The sequence below is a fragment of the Equus quagga genome, chromosome 6 (assembly GCF_021613505.1).
Source record: "Equus quagga isolate Etosha38 chromosome 6, UCLA_HA_Equagga_1.0, whole genome shotgun sequence".
NCBI classification, from domain to species: domain Eukaryota; kingdom Metazoa; phylum Chordata; class Mammalia; order Perissodactyla; family Equidae; genus Equus; species Equus quagga.
The window spans coordinates 72794282-72814342 of record NC_060272.1 but is presented as its reverse complement, the minus strand read 5'-3'; the positions used below and the strand labels follow the sequence as shown (position 1 = coordinate 72814342).

Genomic DNA, 20061 nt, shown 5'->3' with positions numbered 1-20061 from the left:
CTCAAAAACAAATCACTTCCAGAGCCATTGTAAGAAGTGTGTGTGTGTGTGTTTACCTTACTCCTTTTTTATTGCTTGCATCACTGGAGAGATTGACATTTCCTTTTCCCAAGTGTTCATTAACCACAACTACATTAAATTTCTTGAAAGTTGTTATTTTGAAAAAGAGGCAGAACATAAAGAATAATATTAAAGGACAAACATTTGACAGCATTGTCAAAGACCATAAAATAGTAATTGAAATCTGTTTTCATATTCTAGTACTGGTTTAAACGTTACTATCTAAGAACTAGATGTTTCTCACTTAATTTCGTTCCTGCACTCTTTTAGAAGACATCCTCCTCCTGCCCCCCCCGTCTGTGAAAGAGCTTCATATATGGCACGGTCTTCTGAAGAAGGCACAGCAAGCGGACGGGACAGCAGGGATAAGCCAAGGGGAGCCACAGGCAACCACCCACTGCCCACATCTAAGAAGTCCACCCCACGAGGCCAGGGGAACCGCCTGGAGAACGGCCGTTTTGTTTTGACTGTAATTACAGGTTATATACTCTTCTCCCAAGCCTTCCTCCCACACCTAGTCACTCTGGCTGACAAGTGACTATATCACAAACTGGTAATGGAAAAAAAATGAAGACACGCCTGCGACAGTTACCAAAAAGGATGGTATGAAGGCACACTAAATTTTGGTTGTATCACTTCTCTTTGATTTTGGTAAAATATAGAAGAATAAAGGCTGGCACAGTGCTGATTTGACTGAAGAATGTAATAAAATAAATTGAAGGAAAAAAGAAAAAAGTAGTAGAGAGATAAAGAATAGGAAAATACACGAAAATTATGAATAGAAGTCATTTAAAAAAAGGAAAATATTCTACAACTGATGAAGAAAGTTTTAATTTCTTTTCACATTAAACATTGTTTACCACAATCAGCTAACAGAAATTACTATAACATTGGTCAAGATGACATAAAACTAAGGATAAATGTTTGTTATGAGAAAACCTCATTTAATGTGAATGACGATGTTAGATATTATTTTTCATGAGAGGATAAGATACAACTTATCTTGAAGAGAAAGCAAATAATTCAGATCAAGGAGACATGCCGAGGTTTCAATAAAGAAGAAAAGCTTTGCCTTGTCCAGAACACTTAACCAAGTCTAGGGTAATTTAGGTGAAAGAGGTGAGCGAGACAGCCCGCCCCGGGCAGGGTCACAGCTGGGACGCACTATTTACAGGGCTGGGGCTCGCAGCGCCGCCTGGGGAAGGAGCTGCGACTTCTGGCAGAGGGGCCTCCAACAGGAGCCGTGGATGCGGTGTCAGACTGTAACCACCAGGCAGTCCACGGAGCTGCTGTGAAGGGAGAGCTGACTATTTTCACGTATACATATTAAGGCATCTAAATTTTTGGTGTTTTCAGTATATAATTTTACTGCTTTTTATTCTTTTTTTCATTTTGCATAACAATGATATTAGGTATTAAATGACAATTCTTTCTCTACTAATGAACCAGTTTCTCCATTTTGCAAACTCTAAATTGAGGTCTTGTGAAAGGGAAATTTATAATGTGGGAACACACAGAAAAATAGACTGAAAACCAATAGAAAATATCTTTAACTATCATAAAAATTCAATCATAATTAACTGATAGTCTTTAACTTTGGAAAGACAGAAGAGTAATTAGAATTAAAATAGGTATTAAAAATAATTACCAGTAGTTTGCTTTACAAAAGAAGAATAGAGCCATAAATGGCTTAATTGCCCAATTAAGTAACTACCAGAATCTTTTTTAGTCAACACTAACAGAATTCACATTTGAGCTAGTCAACAAAGCATATAAATATTTAACATCTCTTGAATATAACATTTTAGTGATAACAGAGACTACTAATTCTATCCATTGTTGTCACTGTGCACAAATTAACCAGGTTAAATATCAAAGATACATTGTGAATACTCCCGAAACTAACAATAGAATATGAATTAAACAAATTTTTAAAAGATTCAGAAATAAAAGTAAAAAACAATTTTAACACGGATGAGACAGTGCTTAAACAATTATCGACCTAATCAAGACCTTTAAAATTACTGCCGAAATGCACTACAATGTTTTCTTTAATTTTGTTTACAGAAAGAATCTATAAGTACAAGTTGCAGAAAGAAAATGTTTAGTGCTATTTACATTCATTTTAAAACTCTGGTCTATACAAATTTAATTCTGATCAGTATGAACAATATTTTCGTAGATCTACTGCATATAAAGCCTTTTCATCAGAGCATGAACAATGAATAAAACAACCTGATTACCTTGAAAGAATTTACATGTAATGTTTGTAAGGGTCATGGACGCTTATTTAAGTACAGAACATAATGTCAGCCTGCAACTTCATTTTTATAAAGGCTAAAGTTATTTATATGGAATATTATTCTCTATACTACTTGCCAATCTATATTTAAGTTCTATAGTTAGGTATTTCATAAGTTTTTTTATTAAATATATTCTACACATATTTGTAATTTCATCCAGGAAGAATTTCTTCCTAGTGAAAAAATATAAATCTTTTATATTTTTACAGGTTTAGATGAAACTAGCTCATGCTTTAGTGCTGTGCAAATTGTTTTTAGCATATCGATTTTTAAATTATTGGTACAAAACAAAAGAATGGCATCTTTAATCATGTATGCCTTCAAAAATCAGCTTTCGATTTTAATACAATTGCAAGCACTAATACCAAATGCAAACTACATAAAGAAACAAAATCAGTTACTATGGAGAATTTTTTAATTTTAAGAATTCATCTGAACCCTCTAATGAGTAAATGTGACACTGGACACAGTTACTGATGAGCGGTAATCATGGAAAAATTCAACTTGCTGATATTCAAACATACACACTTGATCAGTAAATGAGGTTTTCTAACATTTCTGCACAACAATGAAGTCTATGAGTGACTGGAATTGACCCCTCCCACATTAAGGCTCGGAACGCACCCTCCTCGCTCGTTGTGCTGTGTGACAAGCACTCAGGTACTGCAGACGGAAGAGTGCGTGTGTTAAAGGAAAAACAACTCGTGTCATCAGCCCTCTGCTGAGTGTTTCAACAACAGGCACATTTTGTTTTCTCATTTGTTGCAGTGAAAATGGTCACACTCAGGTTAGTATTCTGTGCCAGTGCAGCCACCATGGCTGACTTTGGTAGAATTCACCCAACATTTTAGATTCTTTTCCATTTTTTCCTCTCCAGTTGGCCCAGTAATTAACTTCATTAATTGCTGAGTGTTTTCCAGTGTGGAATTGTATATATCATTATTTCTAGGTACCATAAATCATGTTATAAATTCTGCCGATGAAAAAATAATGTCAATCTTTTTTAGTGCAAACTGTATTTGGAACACTTTATCTGTTAGTTCTGGTGATGAAAATTTTTGTGGCAGCAAAATGGTTTCTGCTATGAAAGATAACTTGTTAATTCTTCCCCTGGAGATTGACTGCATTCAAAAACCAATATATTTTAAAACTGCTCAACATAACCAAAAATACTAGAAATAAAAATCATAGTGAAAAATGTTCTTGGTTCTTTTTCCTTTTATGAGCAAAGATGACAGTGTTCAAGTGGTAATTCCGTCCTATGGTCTACACGCAGACTCTTCCTAAAGGTTTCTGAAGCAATGCAGGGTCTCTTCTGTCCCCGCAGCATGACAGACAAAGACATCACAGCACACTCACAAACCGCATTTACAGGATGACGCAACAGTTACTCTCTCCAGTCTTTTCCCGGTTCCTCTGACCTAGGGAAAATGAAGAGAAGTCTCGTTTACAAAAATGCCCAAATTGGAGGTGTGGGGGGGAGGGGGGGCCTAAAAGAGGAACCCAAGCATAATAAGAAATGTTTTTTTTTAATGTTTGCATTTTTTAAATTAAAAAGCAATAATAAATGCTCTTTTAATTTTAGACTGTTTCCAAAATGTCTCGTTATTTACTTAACAAGCTCTATTCATAAATTATGAAAACTTCCTTTCCCTCAGAAGGTCCAAGAAAAACGGAGCCGTTCTTGAACGCCTGTCTCTGTGGCTCAAGTGAGCGCTTTCCCAGCGCAGGGCTTACCTTGAGAGTTTGGCTCTGGCAACGTTTCTCTGGCCACCAAATGCATCACTGTTGTCTTGCCAAAAGGAAGTTTTAACGCTACGTGAAAAGTAGAAGACAATTCGTTACGTACACGTTAACCTATTGAAATCACTAACCAGAATTGAAAGCATTTAAGAAATTGATTGCTTTTTGTCTGACTTCCTCAAGAGAGCAAACTTCTTACCAGATGGAGCATCTCTTACAAAATGAAATTAGGTTAATATTATCAGAAACAATTTTTACAATTCAGAAATCATTCTTCCCAGTTATGGCCACTAGCTTGACATATTTTTTTTTTAAGGAAGGCAACAAGAGAAAATACATAATTGGTTAATATTGGAGATCATCTTTAGATAAGAAAAGAAAAGGAAGCAAAAAAAATTTTTTAAAAGAACACTTTTGCTGGATTAGGGAAAAGTTTAGATTAAGAGACATTTGTTTCTAATATGTCACCTAATAACTTTACTGCACCAAACAGGCTACTATAATGTAGAAGAAGGACAAACAATTTTAAATATTTATTCTCAACCTTGTATACTTCCATTAGGAAATAATTTCTTTAAAAGCTTACTTTAAAAGAATCACTATCTTGGCATTATTAATAATCACTGTTTTCTAATCAAGTTTTTCTCATTCGTAAATAATACAAATTTTACTATGAAATATTTCAGATATAGAATATAACACACACCATGTATTCATGAACCACTTAAGCAAACACAGACATCAAGAATCACAGTGAATCGCTTTGCTACTCTGCATAAAATCAGAAGCAGCCGGTATATCGAACTTCCGGAGTTATCTCCATAGTTGTGGTTTTAGTTCCTTCTCTAATGACAAACTTAAGGCTTGAGACCACTACTCTGCAAGTCTGACCCTCCTGCTACCTGCTTTTAAATCTTGCTCTACAGGATGATGCTTAACACGTAGATTAAAAAAGATATCTTTAATATTAATAATATTTCATGTAATCAAGGTTAGTCTCCATCTTATTTAAAGGTGGCCGGCCATTATTTGGTCTATTCTCTTATCGTCTGAAGTTCAAATGAAACAAGATGGCCCATAAATACACAACTAGAATGAAAAAAGAGGACGGCCTGTTTTGGATAGTCTCCCCTGCCTGATTTAACGTTAAAATGCAAACAAGAGTTTGTATTATCAAACCCTTCACTAAATGTTTTGGGAAAGCTGTACTGAATTTAAAATGTACACATACCAAGCTGTGTATCACTCTCATACTAGCTTCTTGACTCTAGTAAGCCAGATCTGGGTTAAAAATTGCCTCTCTGCTACTTACCAACTGTGACATGGGTTGTGAGCGTGTTATCTCTCCCTCCCTGAGCCTCCGTGTCCTCCACCTAAGACTGGTTCTATCCCCTGCCCCTTAAGCTGCACTGATTAAATGAGATAAGCCAAGGACAGTGCTTCGTGCAGGGCTTGGAACAAAGAGAGCACTCAGAGAATATACTATCACTGTGATCATCGTTACCCATCCTCACTTTGAGACAGCAAGGAAAACAGGTCTCAGAAAACAGGTAAGTGAACTGAGACGTCAGTTTAGAGAAATGTTGGGCAGGCTTGGAAAGCCACTGAGTGGCTTACTGTTTGAAGCGACAAATTTGATTGATGCGGACTATTATTTTTCTTTTCTATTTGAATTTTAACTAGCAACGGTAGATATTGTTACTAACAGCATCAAAGAAGGTGAAGGAAGAGGGATACAAGAACCTAAAATGCTTTCTCTTTCCATCACTGTGGATGCTTCTGCTGTCTACTATGACACTGTACAATATCCAGAACAGGTTCAGCCTCCACATAGAAATCACCCAGATTTCAATTCAGTAGTAGATTGGGAGATGGCGGATGGGGAGAAAGGGCATGCAGAAATCTGCATTTTTAAATAAGTATCCTAGGTGATTCTCATGCCTCCCCCGAACCATATTTTTGGAAACACTGTTATGGAATGTACTGAAGATCAAACTTGTAGCTGATCTTTATTCTCCAATTAGTAAGGCTGTTATCACAACTTTTCTTATAGTAGATTGCAATCTATGTAACTAAAGGTTATATATCAAAAAAGGGGATTCAGGACTATGTTTTAAGAAAACAGATAACAAAAAATTTAAACCTGAAACTTTTTGAACCACAAAATCTCAAGAGTGGCAGAGAATGCCCAGGTCTCCTGGTTTAACCATCCACATAATGACTGAACCCCACTCATGGCTGTATCCCCACTTCGTATTCACCCACAGCTTGAACGTGACCAATAACAAGGATCTTACTCTCTTCCCATGGTGGTCCATTCTTTCTTTAGGCAGCCTGGCATGTTCAAATATCCTTTCTTGTACTGAACAGAAATCTGTCTGCCTTTGATTTCCAGCTGTGGGTCCCAACTCTAATTCGCAGGGTTATACAGAGCAAGCCTCAAGCCACACAAAGCAAGCCTAAGCCTTCCACGCCAGCCGTTCAAATGTGAGGAGAGAGCTATGACCCTGTGTGCTGTCTCCTCTATGGTCCACATGCAAGGACACAGGAAGATGAAAAAGAAAAACTGTGACCAAAAAAATAAATAGCTGAATGTTATTCAACCTTTATCAAACACCCAGATATACTGATCAACTTGAAAGGCCTAAGTTAAACTCCTATGCTATCGTCTAAATCACTAAGGCCAGAGATGGTTCATTTTGTTTTTGAAAAGACTGACAGCAACACTGAATGACAATAACAACAAGTCAATCTGTTACTTAATCAAAAACACATTCCAAAAAAAAATACTGGTAAAAATTTATACTTTAATGGGAATGAATCAATAGGTTTGATTTTAACACAAATTTCATGATATTTAATATGAAGTTGGAACTTTGGGGCCACAACAGAAAGATAATTAGATTAAGCTGGAGGGAAAGGGCTCCCACAGATCAATACTCAAAGGGAAATGGAGTCTCAAAATTCATTCATGCAGTCAACAGATTAAATTCAGTGAACACTTACTGATCAACATTACAACAGCTTTTGAGAGTCACAGACAATCAAAAAGAGACTGAAACATGGCCCCATCTTAATGAATGTACAATAGAGCCAGGGAGCTAACAGTCAATTCTTATGTCAAGAGTGGGTCCACTTTAGTTAAAAAATTAAAAAGCTTTTTTAGCTATTTAAAAACCTACAAAAGACAAAAAAGCTGTATTTTAAATGGCAGATAATCTCTTAGTAGATAGCAGTACTTTCTGGACCAGTTATAACACTGCCTCATTGGTTATGTGTGAAATTGTATCCTGAAATGCCCCACCTACTTGACATTGTCAGAGTAATCCTCCACTCCAGTCCGCATCACACAGTATTCGAATAGTGGACTTTATCTGTTTCTACTATGTAATACTTGAGCACCTGGATGGAAGAGATTCTGTCTTGTTCAAACTTCTTTCTCCAGTTGTTTAGCACAGTGTTGGCATATAACTAAATATACACTGAATGAATGAATGAAAATATTCCACGTTTAAGGAGAAACAGATTAAATATTTCATTGTTAGGTTTTGAGAAAAAAAGTCTGACTATATTTAAACAAAGATATATTAAAGTGCATCACTTCATTTGCCCACAAATTTCTAATTATTAGGATATATTTGAAATACATGTACTAAAAACAAAACCAGCCCTGCAGATGGTAGGAAACATGCCCCACAGGGGGCACTACCGAGCTTCATTTCTCCAATCATACGTAAAGAGCAGTGGTGGCTAACAAGGGGTTTACTATGTGCCAGGCACTGCTTTGAACATATAAACTGATTTGACCCTCCCAACCTAGGAGGCAGGCACTACTGTTAGCCCATTTTACTGATGAGGAACCCGGGACACAAAGCACGTAAGTGACTTGCCCAAGGTTACACAGCAGTGAGTAGTGGAGCTAGGATGCAACTTGGACATTCTGGTTCTAAACTCTACTCTTTTGATCACTAACGTTACTGTCTCTCTAGCGTCACTCATTTATCTTCATTCTTGCATGACTAGCAATTATATCAGTTAGAGTCAAACTGAAAACATTCTTTCATTATTATACTTGAAAACCAATTACCATAACCTTTCTCTAGTTTGTGGGTCTGGGTTTAACTTAAAAATATCTAAATGGTATTATCCAGAAGTACAATAAAATTACATTTATAAAATAAAAGGTATGGATTCCTACCTCTCATGGGATAAAATTTATTTCACAAGGCAGTAAACACTTATCATAGTGCTAAAATTAAATTTAACAGAAAGTAAAACGTAAAGAAGTAGATGTATCAAAAAATAGGAAGAATTCATGTTGAGTTTGAAATTTTAATTTTTTAGTAAAATCAGATATTAGCATTTAAACCAACAAATGAATAATGCTGCCATAGAGACATTAAATCCCATTATCAAGGTGACTATTACCTCCTAATGTGACATTTCCATGCAGAAATCTTCCTTGATAAATAAGTCGTAGAATATTTGGACTGCTGACCTGCTCTTCTTCCCAGTCTGAAAAGAACCAGTGAACTTGTTAGGTATATTTCAACACAAAATTAAGATATTACTGCATTGTTCTAAAAATTCAGATGCAGGGGCCAGCCCCATGGCTGAGTGGTTAAGTTCGCACGCTCTGCTTCGGTGGCCCAGGGTTTCACCAGTTTGAATCCTGGGCGTGGACGTGGCACCGCTCATCAAGCCATGCTGAGGTGGCGTCCCACATACCACAACTAGAAGGACCTACAACTTAAAAAACAAAAACACATAACTATGTACCAGGGGGTTTGGGGAGAAAAAGGAAAAAATAAAATCTTAAAAAAAAAAAATTCAGATCCAAATCAGATAGAACTCATCAAAGAGGACACTTGGAGCTTCCTAATACTTGAAACAGTCACTACTCACGCGATTGCGGCAGCCTTGGGTCTTGCTAGTTCTTCTCATTAAATAGAACAACTGCAGAAAGGCACGTTCTTCCTACTTAAAGAACACTAAAACGTGCCAAAATAGAGTCCTAAAGTTTAAAATTAAAACAAATGAGTAGGAAAAATCTAATCCTAGGTAAAGAGAAATGTCATTTAAAAATTAATTTCAATTACCAGTAATTAATAGAGAATACTATAATGTTCCTAATATCTGTACCTGTTAAAATATATATTTGAGGCTAGAAACAACAGGTTTAACAAAGATTTTTGGAAGAATTAATATATTGATATAGAGAATAACAAAAGAACTCTACCTCAGTAAAATTGGAGAACAAAAATTTAAAAAAGAGAACAAAAAAAATTAACAGTGCTTAATTTGGATGTTGATTTATTACTTTATTGTCTTTTTGAAGCCAATTGGTAAACATTATAGAAGGCAAAACTTTAGTTTGCTTTACCCAAAATACCAGAAGAAACTCGAAAAATAACTTATATTAGAAGGTATTATACAAATATGAAAGCTAGGAAAGTGCACAAAGAAAATCAAACGACAAACTGGTGGATAGGATGGGTAACAGAATATTTCACTTCAGCGTACCACTTACGTTATAGTAAAACATAGACACCACTCTTAAATAATGGTTTAAGGACACTGGTAGGGTATGGGATGATTTTCACTAGCTTGTAAACATCACAAGTTAAGCTCTGATTTTGATCAAGATTTGAGAATTCCACCATCATCTTTCTCAAGAATTTCAGTATGATGTGTTTATTTCCTATGGAAGCTCCTATAATCAGGAGATGATAACTGTCAACACAAAAACTAGTTTAAAATAGCCTAAAGAGTAAGTGATAGAAGAGAAAGGAGGTAAGTAGAGAACTTTTCCCTTTGCCATTTCTTTGAGTGTTCCAAATGATGAATACGAATTTGAGAAAACCAGTGCTTCTGAGTGACTCAGCACAATGGAAATCGGTATAGAAGAAAGGAACCTCAGTCATTTCTCCCGCTCCCACTGCCCTCTCCGCCAGCCCCTTTGTGCCTTTTCTCCTGTCCCTCTTTGCTCCTCCTGGCCTGCCTTTGCTGCCTTCTTGACTCTAGCGCTCTCAGGTCCCTCGTCTAGAAGAAAGATCAAACAAGCCTCCAACGCTTTAGTATGGGTTATACTTTGAATTCATCGCACACAAAATTATTGTTTACTAGAATATTTCTGGTCAAGATGTAAGATGTTGCAGAGATACAAAGACAAATGACAGTAATTATCTCATTCACAGGAAAAAAAATTCTAGAAATATTTGTTTTTTTGAGATGTAGAAGCTTGACGCCACGTATTTCTTTATCTTATACCAAGTGCCATGATTTCCACGCATTTCATTGGTTAATACGCCATCTCCCTTGCCCTCTCAGAGGAGCTGAGATTGAGACCCGTGGAACAATGCTTGAAGGAGGAACTTTAGCTATTCCTCCTTCAAGTCACATATATTTAGCAGGTTATTTTTGGACCTCTGACCCAGTAACAGCTATGTGTCTGACTATTCCACCTATTAACAATATTCCACTAAACTGTACAAGAAAAGGAAAAGTAATTCCTTCCAAAAATATACTACACAAAGTATCTTTTCTACTGATTTAATATTTACTACACTTTTATTAGCACCAACAAATATTTACATTTGCTGACCTTTAGTGCATCATGCGATACAATGTAGAACTAGATTTCTAATTTAAATATTTTTCATAAAATAAAAATTACATTATTTATTTTTATTCCCTGCATTGTCTAAAATTGCTGAGTAGAACTGGAAACCTGAGGAAAGACTGGGTTCAAAAACTTTTTTGTGAAAATAAGAAACACAGGGTTGTTGATACAATCCATTTCCAATATTGGTAGGTGGTTCACTCAGTTAGGAAACTACTTATGGCAAAGACCTGCAATTGAGTCTTACCTTTGTTTACCATTAATTAGGATACTTTAAGGAATTAAAACTAATTTTAATATTTAAGATAAACAATTATGAAGGTAAAAGTATTTCTTTCATCACATTATAATGCTGTCCAAATAAAATAAATTTTTGAGAGGGATTACCCCTTTTTGTCTTGTGTATCTTTTCTACAATATATTGGATTGTCAAAGCTATCTGGACACTCCTCTCTCCGTCAAAATCACAAAAGTAACCTTTTATATCACACTTAGTATATCACTACTAGACAGGTATTTAAAAATGCTTTTCAGGGGGCTGGCCCTGTGGCCAAGTGGTTAAGTTCACACACTCCGCTTCGGTGGCCTGGGGTTTGCTTAGTTCAGATCCTGGGTGCAGATCTACACATCGCTCACCAAGCCATGCTGAGACGGCATCCCACATAGAAGAACTAGAGTGACCTACAACTAGCATATACAACTATGTGCTGGGGCTTTGGGGAGAAAAACAAAAAAAGAGGAAGATTGGCAACAGATGTTAGCTCAGGGCCAATCTTCCTCACCAAAAAGCATAAAAAAAAGAGAATGCTTTTCATACTGATAGTTATCTATCCTGTCTAGCTATGAAGAAAATCCAATAAGCAGGGAGCCCAAGTTTAGTCTACTTCAGCTTTTCTGAAATTCCTTCTTACCTATAACTTCTAGCTTCAGTCCCTCCCTGATTTAGGACCTAGCATTGACTTGTCCTTTGGTTACCAATAGGAAGAAAAATCCAGTCATTTGAAAGTATTTGTCTAAATCATTGTTTCTTAAACTCAGGTCTATGAATCCACAAAGACACGTTCTTAGGGTCTGAAGGTCCTCTTCAAGAATTATTAAATTGTGTTTTCAATTTAATAACCTGGAAAAGATTATCTAGATAATTCAAATAATCACCTTACAACCAAGTACAGCCTCAGGATTTCAGTGCCCATGTATGCCTTTAAGTGTATGACTGTAATGGTGCCAAGCAGCACTTCTTTAACTGTCAAGAGGCTAAGGAGCAAAGAACAGAGGTTGACTTACTACATACACAACGCATTCTTGCTAAGTGAAGGCTGAATAACAATCTGGTATGCTGTGTGAATGAAGGTTTTATGGTGAATCTGCAGATAACTGGGTCCTCACACAGCAAGCAGGAGCACGGGCACGCCAAATCAGCATTACCATATTCATGCTGCAAGCACTGAGTTGGTTTTAGCAAAAATCTATCATCTGGCACATTAACATTGTTCATTTTAACCTTATGGGTTTTAGAGTTACATTTGCATATTCTTTGTAGATCTTTTTTAGTTTTATGGTTGTATACAAGTTAATAAGGACATAGTTTTAATTGGGTTTTATGTTTCTATCTTTAAAAATAATGTTATAATAAAAATAATTTAAGTCAGCAGCAGGCAATCTACAAGAAATTTCTTCTTCTAAAGAGTTCCATATCTTATTTAAGGTTGAGAAACACTAATCTAATTGATTCATTTTGTATACACTGTGTTCTTTGTTGAAACAAGTCCTTTAAAAGTCCAAACTGCTTTGGCTAGTGAAATTAAGTGAAATCAGCTGAAACAGTCATATCACTATGGTACATGCCATAAAAAGGGTCAAGATGATTTGAGGAAAGTTCAAAGAAAGAACGTAAGCAAAAGACTCACTTTAGCATGGCAAGACAGAGTCTTATTACACAGCAAAGAAGCAGAGAAAGGAAGGAATACACACGCACACGCCAACATTTTGTTCCTCAGGGATAGTGGCTTGAAAATGCAAAGTATAAACAGATTTTATACCTTCTTGACCTTGTAGTAGGTTCAGAGAACACATGAAGTCACTTGAATTAGAAATTAACTTTGTGTCAAACTCAATTTTAAATAGGCTATGTATAGAATAGACCAAAGAGAATGCATTATAATTTGTTAAACATAGTTTTTCTTTTATTTGTGTTTTGGTATCAATAGCTTTACTGGTATGAAAGTGTGAGAGAGTGTGTGTGTGTATGAGTTAGTAACCTTTTGTTTTTCTTTTAAAAAATAATTTTCATTTACATGAAAACAGTTCTAAGGCAAAGACAGGGACTTTTCATACTGGCTTCTTTACTATTTTACAGTGAGGCTGAAGGGCAAAATCTAGGCAGCCCCTGTATAAGCCTTATACCCTCAATTATTTGTTTGTTCTTCTATATTTTATATGTTTATAACTTTTTCAAAATGTTTGTCAAACAAGGTAGGGCGCAAAGAATTAACATTACTCATTCTCAAGAGAAAAACACCACTCACCCATTGGCCAGTTGTCATACACATGCTTTGCAATGTCAGAAGCAGAATCATTAGGAGAAAACAGGAACTCTTTTGTTTTCCCGCTTACCAAGATGAGGCGCAAATTTATCTGAAAGAAGACAACGATTCTTTTAATATAAACCTTGAAATTTTTAAAGTAAAAAAATGACATAAGTTTTTTATTTCAATCACATTCTAAATTATTACTAATGCCATTTTCTGGTTTTTATTTACCTAAATTCTGTAAAGATTTGTTTGAAGAATGAGATTTTGGTAAAAGATTTTATTTCCATTATTTAATAAATATGTAGGGGGAACAGATATATTTTGCCCCATATAAATATTTGCCATAATAAATGAATAAAGGAAACCGAACTTCTTTATGCTTTGAAATTGAACTGCTCCAACAATGCTCACAACTGGACTTCTACGGGTTGTCACTATTACTATAGAAGACATATTTTACCTTGAAAAACTAATAAAAGTGTGACCATGCAGATCACATTACTAAACAGGAAATATAATTTAGTTGGTAATCTACTTCTTAGAAAAAATAGAGAAAACAATAAATTACATACAACTTTTTATCATATAAAAATTATCCAAACCTAAACAAATTAACCAGAAATTATAATTTTAAAAAACTTTACTATGGTTAATGAAGGAATCAATAACAGTTACTTTAATCCCAACTGCATGATCATTTGTTTTCTTGGGAGGAGGAGGAGGAGGAGCCATGTGTGACAAAGGACACAGGTTCACTTTTCAGTGAAAAACCTAACAGAATTAAAATTTTTAAGAGACACTGGATTTACATCTCCAAGTCAACATATATTTGCTTATACCATAGTTAACACATTTTCCAAATGTTCACTTTTTAATTTTTATCTTTATCCATAATAAACCTGATGTTATTTTTTAAAACCACAATATCCATTCATTTCCCTACCAGTTACAGACATACAAGCACGGTTTCTATACTTCTGGACCTCTGTTAAGAGAGCAAATAAGACCTTCCTAAAAGTTGGGTCTGGTCCAGAGCTGAGCCCTGAGACCAGCCTAGCTTCTTTACATATAAAGAACAGAGAATGTCATTGTACCATTTTGAATTGTGCCAGGTCCCAGGTTACCCAAGCTCTCCTCTTCAGCTACTAACAGTTTTTTTCTTATAAAAAAATACCAGAAAATCTTTAAGATGGCAAAGCCTACAATGAATAGGTGCCTACCGCAGCACCATCAAGATACCAGGCCACTGATTTACTATCTACCACCACCATGGCCAATGCCACTCCCAGTGCCTCACTACTCTGAAAATGTGTTGAAAGTTATAAAATACCTTCTCTAGAAAACTGCTATACACAATCACTTCTGCATTCAATGGGATGTGACTGGATTCCATATTAGATGGAGTAAAATTGGATTCCACATTAGAAACTGTATTCTAAGTGTATATACATTATAGCCCAATAAAAAGCTTTTTAAAAGATAAATAAAAAGAAATCTGTATTCCAGGCGAAAAGTCCTTTCAAAATTTCCAGTAAGAATTTCTTCCTGCCTTTCCTAATTAGAATGAAATTACACCAAAGAGCTTAATACAGGAAGAGATCTGATGAAATCACACTGCTGTAAAAGAAGTAATAGGATCCCAAAACTTTCTAAGTTCCATTTGAACAAAATTCAAGTAGTAATTTGCAAGCATGACTAAACTGTAAGAAAGCATCACCTTATTTATTTCCTGTGACAAATAAGTAATGAGTGATTCTTACAACAAAACCTAACATCTACATAATACAATGTGAATATCACTTCTCATAGTACATCACTATTTATGGCTGTCTCTTTATGTGTGAATACTGATAAATATATATTATGCTCTGAATTTATATGGTAACTTTTAATGGCTTCAAACTACTGGATGAGGATCCTTCAAGTCATTAATACCCAAGAAATTATGCCCCTTATAATGGCTCAGCCACATGTGTTTGTTTAACCAGAAAGAAAAACAACTAAATTCAAGCTTCCTAAGTGTTATGTAAATGATATGAACCTACTATTTCGTGGAATCATCTTTTAAATTTAAAATTAATTTCTAATGAGATTTTTATTCAAATTATAATATTTAAAAATAATAAAGAAAAAAAGAAAGAAAGACTTAACCCTTAGAATCTATAAAGGCAACACCAAAGCATACATTAGATTTTCCCTAATATCCATCAGTGTGGAAGTGGAAAAATAAGTGACAGAACATCCTTACTCTGGAAATTCGCAGTTGTTAAATGACATGAGACATAGATCTATATGATTTGACATGGAAAGTTTCCACAACATATTAAACAAAACAATACACCCACGCAAACCCATAAATACGTAACACTAAAAGACCTCAGCATTTCCTATTTTAAAACGGATACACATCACTGTCACCAATAAACCGATACTCACTTTCATATTTCCAAATCAGCAGTCTAAAGAATTCACGTTTACGTAGATGTTCAAAACGTTGGAAACTTTTGGCCTCTAGATGTGTCTGACCCAGGTTAAAAAAATATTTTAAAAAATGTTTACAGGTGGGGCCAGCCCTGTGGTCGAGTGGTTAAGCTCCTAGGCGTGGACCGACACACAGATCATCAAGCCATGCTGTGGAGGTGTCCCACATAGAAGAACTAGAATGACCTACAACTAGGATACACAGCTATGCACTGAGGCTTTGGGGAGAAAAAAAAGAGGAAGATTGGCAACAGATGTTAGCTCAGGGCCCATCTTCCTCACACACACACACAAAATGTTTACAGGGGGGCATGAACTTTTCAGTTTGACACAGACCCTGCCAATCCCTACTGACCTGTCCTGGCCTGCTTCACACACTTATTGATACCTGCCTGGCCCAGAAAATGTCTGAGTTTGTAATTCAGGGTAGAGTTTGAAAGTCGCTTTGAGCTACAAAATGAGGACAAAAAGGCAGGCAAGATTTTAAAATCACTCCTCTGAGTGGGGAAGAGGGAGACAATGACAACTGCAAGAGTAAGTCTACAAATACAGAAATCTAAGAATTTATCAAATCTTATAGTTAAAACTATCTAAAACTGACAGTAACAGTGAAAGACTTCTTCAGGAAAGAAGCTTATGTCTAAAATAAAAAATAACAGCAGTAAATCCACAAAATTAAGTTGCTGAATAAAGTAACACATTGCCTGAGACACTTCCAGTGCCTGGAACAGTGCCTGGCACATAGGTGTTCAACCAATGATTGTTGACTGACTAATATTTCAGTTTCTTCAGTTTCAAGATCCAAGTAGAAATGTAAACTGGAAAGAGGTCAGCACTAAGATTCAAATCCAGGCTTCAGTGTTCTGGGCATTTTATGAAATGGCCAGTGTAGTCTATAGAATGGGAATGGATAATAACAATTTGTCAGCAGTGATACGAACATGTGGACAGTTCCAACGCGTAAACACCTCAGTGTTTAATTTGTCAGGCTCTAGGTCTTTACTGTCAGCAACATGCCACAGTTTATATAAATGCTATCATTTAGTAAGGCATTTTGAAAAGTAAAATTAACTCTGAGCTACCATATTAACATGTACTTTGTGCCCAGTTTTCAAATGAAGATAAAGATTGGGTTATTGATATGGAAGATTAACAGATGAGTATGGACTCGTTCCTATGCTTCTATCTATGTGACAACCTTGCTCCTAGACTAGAAGCATGAATCCGCCTTAGGATGCAGTCAGGGGTGTCCTAGGACTGTAACAACAATGGAGGAAAACAGTAAATTCCCGTAATTTCCTTTAGAAAAAAACCTGAAAGCAATCACCCAGATAAACATCTGGATACACAGGTTGGTCAGTAGTTAATTGCTCCCATATTACAGTAAGAATCTTCTCAGGCTTATTCAGATAAATAATGTTAATCATAGCTCCTCTAAGTAAATGTATGGCAATTCCTATAAATGTGAGCTAGTTTCCTTTAAAAGATTATGTACGAATTATTTAAATATTTCTTAGTGAAAGACCGTTTTACTTCTTTGAAGCCAAGGTAAGTCAATCTATAAAATATCTTAAAAAAAACTTCTGCTTGTGAGATAGTGAGATTCCTGACACATCAACAATGGGTTAAAAACAAGGCTCTTATTTACAGCTTAAAATGTGATATAGTACACGTACAGACGTGTCTAAAAATAAAGCTGTTAGTCAGGACTCTGAACGACTAGATATGAAATGGAACTCCGATTATGTAATAAAATTCCCAGGGGATGGCATTTAGATCATCCAAATGAATTATATATTTTATAATTACTTTTGAGGCAAAACAAATCAAAACAAGACCATTAGTGAACTAGAACTATCATGATCATTTCCTGTAAGGCCAATGGAAACAACAAGAACTCTTGAAATTATATGGAATAATTTCAAGTTAAAAAAAAGTTTTCAGTCAAATTGCCATTTCTATTTGTTAGATTATATCAATTTGGAGAAATCTCATCTAGATATTAATTCACAGAACAATTTGTTTTCAGTGGGTCAAGGCAGAAAAAATTAAAGGAAAGAAAGAGGGAGAATGGAAGATAGAATTAATTGAAATGGTCTTTGGGAATAAAACAGACAATTATGGAGATGGACTATGCTCTTTAAAAGAAACCTGACTGTTTTCTACCAAGAGATCAACATGTTGATCAGAAAAGGAACTCCCCAATTCTCCTCTGAGGGTCTCTTGAGAATAAAATGAGTAGGATACTCTCTTGCACACTTGAGTGGAGCACCTCTGCCTTTGTAGGGTTCATTCCTGCCTTTTTTACTAAGGACAAGCAAGTTGCCAGTGAGAAAGATGTCAGACTTCTTTTAAAGTCACTTTTAAAAAGTTCTCAATGTATCCCAAGGGGATTATATTGAGTAAAAAAAGCCAATCCCCAAAGGTTACATACTGTATGATTCCACATATACAATATTCTTGAAATGACAAAATTATGAGATGGAGAACAGATTAGTGGTGGCCAGGTTTTAGGAAGAGGGTAAGGGAGAGGGGTGGCTGTGTCTATAAAAGGGAAGCACAAGGGATCCTTGCAATGGAGCTGTTCTGCATCTTACTGTGGTAAGTGGTCACATGAATTTGCATAAGTGATCAAACTGCACAGAACTAAATACACAGACACAGTGCATGTAAAACTGGAGCAATCTCAAGAAAATCTGTGAATTTTATCAGCATCAATTTCCTGTTGTGATATTGTACTACAGTTATGTAAGGACGTTACCATCAGGGAAAGTGGGCGAAGGGTATATGGGATTTCTCTGTACTATTTCTTACAACTGCACGTGAATCTATAATTATCTCAGAATAAAAAGATTTTTTTAAAAAAGCAAGCCCTCAACTTTCAAAAAATTTATACGGTATTATATATCTGTCTTTACTTATTTTTCTTATTTGCATTTGAAGATGAATAGTGCTTTTAAAAAAACATATATAAATCTATCAGTGACTTATTTTAAGATAAGGTATGAATCTGAAAATAGATAAGCTTATTTTCTTTTTTCTAGAGTTACGGATTTGTAAATGGCATATTTTGACTTTTTGTTAAATGTTAAAGAAAAATGGAATGAAGGAACAGAGAAATGTGTTCATTTTTCTACATAAGACTAATTTAAAACAAATTATTCAAACAACTGCAGTGCTAAAATATGGTAATTATATATTTCATAAACTTTCTGTTAGTTCATTTATTCTTCCATTTCTTCAAACATTTTTCTGAAACAGACACTATGCTTGGTGCCTGGATTGGGTGCCACTCTTGGCCATCCTATGCTCCAACCACAGGCGTCTTCTTTCAGTTTCTCCAAACTGCCAAGTTCTTACTTGCCTCAATGCCTTTCCCAGGTTGTCCCTTCTGTTTGGAATGCTCAGTGCCCTACACTCCCCTCTCCAGTCCACACCCACCCCAGCTTACATATGTTTGAGAGGAGATGGCATAAACAAATCCTCTTGCGCCTAATCATCCTAGATGAAATAATGAAACTGAATTTTTGAAAAAAGAGTAAGAAAAGAAAATAGAATTAGAGAAGCCAAGAAAACATTCCTATTGCCCACTGGAATGGAGTAGCAGTTCTATTTGTGAAGAAGTTATATGAGGCATCCATGAAAACAGATTTTAACCTCTAAGAAAACACACCTGAATTCTCATTTATGAATTTACTTGTATAATGGAGTCGTAAACTAAGGTGCTGAATAGTTCACTAAATGGACTGAAACTATGAGATCTTTTTCTACATTCTTTTCAGCACTTAGCATGATGTCAATCCTATTATATATGAAATGTTAAATCTTTATAGGTAAGAACTCAGTGAGATTCCTTATTTTTAATTGTGGAAACACTTACCTAACCTGAAAGACAGGTGAAAGGGAGGTCAGAGAGTTCTCTAGCTTAAGTTCCCAAGTAAAACTTTTATAACATCTCATTTTACTTGGAATGTGAATTTCCAGAACATTTAACTCATTTTAAAATGTAGGTGGAGAACTACATTCCAAAGCAACATTTAATGCTTTTTGAATTATATGAACCTATCAATTATTTATTCATTAAATTGTTTTCTGAGCACTGAACATGAACAAGAAGCTGTTGGGCTATAAAAATGAATTAACAGTAATAGTGAATTAGCCTACTTGCTTTCTATGTAGATTGATTTTTTTTTCTCATCAGTGAAGAAACAAAGAGAACGTTGGGCTCTTCTAAGTATGATTCAGAACTAAATAATGTAGCTCAAAATTTATACAGCATTTAGTATACAGGCATTTTAGTGCCTGGCACATAGTAAGTGCC

The 20061-nt window shown here is 35.4% G+C and overlaps 1 protein-coding gene across 1 annotated transcript in view; it reads right to left on the bottom strand.

Moving 5' to 3' along the window:
* Nucleotides 1-875: 875 nt before the first annotated feature.
* Nucleotides 876-20061, bottom strand: part of UBL3 (ubiquitin like 3) — a 73928-nt gene continuing 54742 nt past the window's right edge. Inside the window, exons 2-5 of the mRNA XM_046664664.1 lie at nucleotides 13254-13362; nucleotides 8535-8621; nucleotides 4101-4178; nucleotides 876-3784 (exon numbers count right to left, since the gene is read on the bottom strand). Of these exons, the coding sequence (XP_046520620.1) occupies nucleotides 3732-3784; nucleotides 4101-4178; nucleotides 8535-8621; nucleotides 13254-13362 (327 nt within the window). The 3' untranslated portion in view covers nucleotides 876-3731. The remainder of the gene's footprint in view (nucleotides 3785-4100; nucleotides 4179-8534; nucleotides 8622-13253; nucleotides 13363-20061) is intronic.